This window comes from Morone saxatilis, unplaced genomic scaffold, assembly GCF_004916995.1.
Source record: "Morone saxatilis isolate NCDOM2014 unplaced genomic scaffold, NCSU_SB_2.0 Contig0, whole genome shotgun sequence".
NCBI classification, from domain to species: domain Eukaryota; kingdom Metazoa; phylum Chordata; class Actinopteri; family Moronidae; genus Morone; species Morone saxatilis.
The window spans coordinates 13,159,160-13,164,784 of NW_023339650.1; the positions used below are offsets into that span (position 1 = coordinate 13,159,160).

General features: G+C 45.2%; 1 protein-coding gene across 1 annotated transcript in view; it reads right to left on the reverse strand.

Moving 5' to 3' along the window:
- dipk2ab (divergent protein kinase domain 2Ab) overlaps positions 1–5,625 on the reverse strand; it is a 25,070-nt gene that overhangs the window by 14,001 nt on the left and 5,444 nt on the right. Inside the window, exon 2 of the mRNA XM_035654033.1 lies at positions 3,945–4,831. Coding sequence (XP_035509926.1) covers positions 3,945–4,598 — 654 coding nt within the window. The 5' untranslated portion in view covers positions 4,599–4,831. The remainder of the gene's footprint in view (positions 1–3,944; positions 4,832–5,625) is intronic.

Sequence of the window (5,625 nt, forward strand, 5' to 3'; positions counted from 1 at the left end):
GCATCTCTAAAACTGCAGCTCTTGGGGGGTGCAGAGGTCAGTACCTATCAAAAGTGGTCCAAGGAAGGAAAAGGCTATGGCTAATCGGTGTACATTACTGTAGAAACGTTGTACCACTTCATCTATCTTAGCTTGCAAAACCAGCATTTCCCACTTGAAACACATCATTACCACAAACTACCTATATAGCCTCTGACACAGTGTCCAAAAAGGCAATAATCAACCTTCATAAAAGATTTACTGCAGGGCTGTTTTATTACACTTTTACCCATTCTGCTTTTCCCATGTATATTTTATGCACCATACAGTAACAATAATTGCTTTTGTGTTACAGATGAGGTGCTATGTATGGTGGTTATCTGACTAATAGCTGGTGTAGGCAGGTTGCACATTGGCTCATGATCTGATGCATTTAAATGCATTTTCCTTATTAAAAATAAATCAAGGTTCAGAAGGTCACAGTTGAGGTACCAACTTTACCTCCGCTTGCGCCAGGAAAAAACCCCAAATTTATACCATTTACTTTGGCTTACTTTCCCGAAGTGGATGAGCATCGTAATAGATTATGCAGAGCCTCATTAAATCAACAGCATAGCAAAGAGGCAACCCCCATTTAAAAAAATTCAAATATGCTGCTAGTGTGTTTGCTCAAAGCCCTACGAATGTTTACTTTCACATTTGCGTTAAAATGCTGCTGTCAAAAATCTTGGGAGGAATACGAGATAAGGTCATCCATCTACTCTCTCTCTCTTCCGTCTCTTCTGTCTCTTCTCTGATTTGGTGTCTATGTCAGATGTCTGTGTTCTGGGAAAAACAGACAGCGTTCCGTGAGAGGCTCATGCCTTCTGACGAGTGCGTCTCTGTGTCAGGTGAGGGCGGGGTGTTGAAAGAGGAAGTGGCTCTGTGAAAGGTGGGTAGAGACGGTGAAACAAAGAGGGAGAGGGGTGTCTGGGAGTGCAAAGCTTTGAGTCTAGAGGAGATGACTGAGTTAACCCCACAGGCCTGTCACATCCTATTCTCAGCTTCACTGAGCAAGACAGGGCTGAGGACCAAAAAGGGTGCGAGCGCAGTCACATGCTCCTGGCTAGCTCACCAAGCTTAATGATTTGGAAGGGAGGACTAGGCCAAATCGGACTAATTTAAGGTTGGGCCAGATGCACTCCATCAAACACAACCATCACCTGATGAATCAGTGAGTCATCTAGCCATAGGGAAAGAAGCCAAGGATGGCAAATAAGATTCTAGCCGGCGAAAACGGGAAGAATTTATTACCCGCTTTTCATGCAAACCAAGTTATTGTTGAATAAGAGGAAAAATTAAACAGCATCATGTAATTTCTCTGGTTGGCAAAGAGGCAACCCCTTGACACAAGTAGATTTATCACAGAAACAGAGAAGCGTTTCCAGGCCAACTCTTCTGTGAAACTAAACTTAAGAGGAAATAAGAGAGAAAACAGATGAAGTTGCATAAGGTGCCTCTCATAGCACAAGGATTTTCTTGTTTGGCTGTCGTCATTTTGTCTTCCAAAAATATTTATTCCCCAAAGCCAAATTGTCTTCCACGTGACAGAGGAGTGGGGGTGGTGTGTGTGTGTGTATGCGTTTGTGTACAGCAGAGCACACAGAAAACGCATTGTTGGCCAGACCCAAAACAACACAGCAGATTGTTTCCCACTGACAAAGAAGGTCTGGTTTCTCATAGTGAAACAGGGCCGATTTACTGCCTGTGGCTTCAAAAAGACTGGAAACAGAAGCCATCCTAAAGAGAGAGAGAGAGAGAGTGCAGCTCACTGAGCAGACAGCAGAAATGTTATTGGCATTATTCAACTGTATAAAGCCAGAGGAAAGAGATAGAGAAAAACCGCAAAACCACAACACTGGCAACCAATGACAGTAGGGAATCATTTACACTAAATATAGCAAACTTAAATTATACACTGAGCGATACTGGCCTCTCCAACTTCGTGCAGAGACAACCATGCAAAATGAAGCGTTGCTCTAGGCCTGACAAGCAGCCGGAGTGATAAATAGTCGAAATAAGGCTCAGGTTTCATTAAATAACTGGTCATGAAACTCAGCCCACATTCCTCTACCTTTTGTTAAAACCAGTCCCTAACGCAGTAGCACCAACCTCTGGGAAAAAAAGGAGACCAAGGTGTTGTAGTGCACCATGTATCCTGTTCAATCTCTATAGAGACACCATTAATTCTTTATGGTCTACTGCTGCCCAACCTTGTGTATAGGGTCTCTCTGCAAATGTTCTCCTCGTCTTTTGAGTTCAGTGATGCTGACGGAACAGTCAGGGCACTGAGGATCTGTGAATCTCGGAGACGTCTGGCATATTTCTTTGTATATCGTCCATCCACACAAGCCTCGCCCACCATCTGTTACCTGGCCCGGTGCACACGCGCAGACCCTACGATTCCTTCTTATGCCTGCAGGTCACAAGTTCAGGGTGAGATAACTAATTTATGAGTCTCTGTAAACATGCAAAGGCTACATGGAGCAGAGAGTGAAGAGAGCTGTGGACAATGCATGACGTGTTGGTGTGTGATGTCTGTAGCTGTGTGCGAGATAAGGATGGCGGGGGTGATTCACCGAGCCTCTGAACTGGGGCATAATGGCATTAAAAACACTGATGGGAATTAATCTGGCTGGAATTTGTGGAGCGTACACGCGTGGGCAGGGAAATATAGGAGGGGGAGGATGACACGGATAGAAGAAAGATGTAGTAAGAGAGAAAAGAGGAGAAAGGAAGGAGGGGACAAGGCAAGCGACCACACATGGCTAATCAGATTTTATAGATTGACTGGACTAAAAGGCTGATCTGGCCTTTTGTCCTCCAAAATGCCTGGAGGTGTGCAGCCCTATGTGTGGCAGGAGGGGGCTGGAGGTCAGCGTAAGTTATTGAATGTCTACACGGGCCATGACCATTGTTGTTCTGCCCCCTCACGAGACACAGTCAATGCCTGATTGAAATTGAAATTGAAATTGATTGGTTGCTTGTAAATCAGTGACAAAAAAAAAGGACGGGGGCCGTGCTTACATGATATACAGTGTGGCTGCTTTGACATGCAGTATGACGTTTTCACAGTCACCATTTTGATTTTAGCAGCATGTGCCATTTGTTAATGAACTCAATGTCAAATTAAAGATTTCTAATGTTGCTTCACAATGATATTATTACACTAAATGCATTAGAAATAGTGTTTATTGTGACACAAATTAAACTCAATCTTATTTTTCGTGTTGCAATGCTGTAATAATGACAGTTACATAGGTCAAACACTTTTTTCAGAAGACTAGCGAAGGATCAAGAATATTTAGGATACCACTTAGCAGCCTTCCAAATGCCATCTCCCACAAATGACGAGAATCCAGTGGACATAGACGTATATTAAAATTAAAAACAACTTGGGCCATTTACAGATGCATCCTTGAATAATTCAAAACTGCCCTACATAGTGTTAAATATGCAGTATTGCCGCCAGCCAAAATCTCTCATCTTTTGGGAGGCCACCGCTCTTAAACCCGTCTCTATTCTAAGCAGAGACATATTCGTGCTCCAGATAGCGGACGTGTAGCCTAGAGTTTCGGGAGGGTGTAATGGCTTGTCTCAGATCTATGGAAGAGGAAGGAGAAGGAGGATTCCCACCCTGTAATTTACTGGGGGCTTTGTGGGCCAACACCCTGGCTTGCTTTGTGCTGATGCTCTTATCCTTTTTGTAGCAAAGGTAATCCAGGAACTGTGGCTTATCAACTACTCTCAAAACACCTGGTGCCACAGATCAGCTGGCAGACATCTCTTTATCAAAATGCATTATTTTCTTCAAAAGACTGTAATAATCAAACATCACTCAAGAAAAAATAACCTTAAAAGCCTCAAATGGTATCGCACACAAATGGCCTGTCCTGAAAACACACAACTTTGAAAAAAGACGGTACCTGTAGTACGAGCGGTTCCGGGTTGAATGCCAAGGTCATGAGCAGCTGCATTCTCTCTGTGTCCTTGAGGTTCTTTAGCAGGAAGCTGCCTGAGTCTTTGGTCTCGGCGTACCTGCGGACCACGCGGTCCAGCAGCCTCTGAGAGGGGCAGTGCACCAGGTCTGACCAGCCCTCCACCACCTCCGGAGTGAGCAGACGAACGTCGCCATTGATCCGGGCAAATTCAGTCTTGTACATTGCCTGGATGAGGTCACAGCGCGGCCTGCCTGTGGCCCTCTTGCAGATTTTCTGGTCTATCTCGGCCAGCTCCTGGTTGGAGCCGAGCCGTTTGAGCACCACACGTCGGGTGCCCTCCCTGGGCTCGCCGTACTGGGCAAAGTATACATTCTTGACATTGAAAACATCTAGGAATCGTAGGCGACCCCAGGTCTCAAAGGAAACTTGCCCGTTCATGAATTTACGGCACCAGCTGGTGCCAAAGCAGGCGGGACACTTGTTGAGGTTGATGAAGCGTCTGTCAGTGAGCTCATTCTTCTGGAAGGAGGCGAACAGGTTGTGGGTGTTCATCAACAAGATGACAAACAGTCCCACCACCAGCAAGAGCTTCAGACAGCGGTACAGGCGGCCAAGTTTGAGAGGCAGGAAGCGCAGCATGATGGGGACGGGGCAGGGGCGGGGGTTCTTGAGGGATAGGGGAGGAGGAGAGGTATTGAGATGATCGTCAGGGAGCGAACCTCAATGCCTCTCCGTCTTGGTGTACTGGGGTAGCTTCTAAAGCGGCAGGCAGGGGCGAGGTTGGCACAGCAGCCCCGTGCCAGTCTCTGGCAGAGGCCAGTGAGTCATGTTCTCCCTTCTTGGTGTTTGTGTGCAACCGCGAGCCAGCAGGCCTGAAATCAAGCAAAGAAAGAGAGGGGAACTCATTACATCAGGTCAAATAAAAAAAGCAACATTTCATAACACCAAAATTGGCCCTTTTGGTCATGCATAACAAGTGCAAGGGGTTTATTTAATTTCTCTTCTGCTGGGGCTACAACACGAACACCTGAGTCCTAACATGTGATACCGCCTATATAACAAAGAAGCACTTTCTCTGGCATATGAGATTGTCTCACAAATTTGAATTGCTTGGGTCATTTGAGAGATTTCATTACTTTTTGAGCAGAAATTAGATGGCCCACAGCCAATGCAATAAACCTGCCTGTGCCTGTTTGAGATTTTTCTCTTTGGGAAATCATTTCTTATATACTCCCCAAATACAAGAAAAGATAAATACAAGTATGGAAAAGGGGAAAATAAAGTGTCAGTGATCAAATTAAGAGGAAATGTACAACATCCTCTCCTAGTATAAATAAAATGTGCTGCACACCGAGGATGATTCCTTGGAGGACCTCCCTCTGTAGCTACAGAAGCATCCATCACTTTTCCTCCGATGCACAGCAAAATAACACGCTGTCTGCATACCTCAAGTTACACCCAGCTCAGAAACCTTGATATTTTTCTTCTCACTTCAAATGGAGAAATCTCACTGCATTGTGAAGAGAGTCACGCTGTGCGTAGTTTAACCTTTGATCAGAGTTGCCCTGCTTCGTTTTAATCGCGCTTTGAAGTTGTTTCTTTGAAAATGGCTGGTGTCACTAAAATAACGTCTGTGGTTGAGGAGGGGGGGGGGATCTGTGAATAC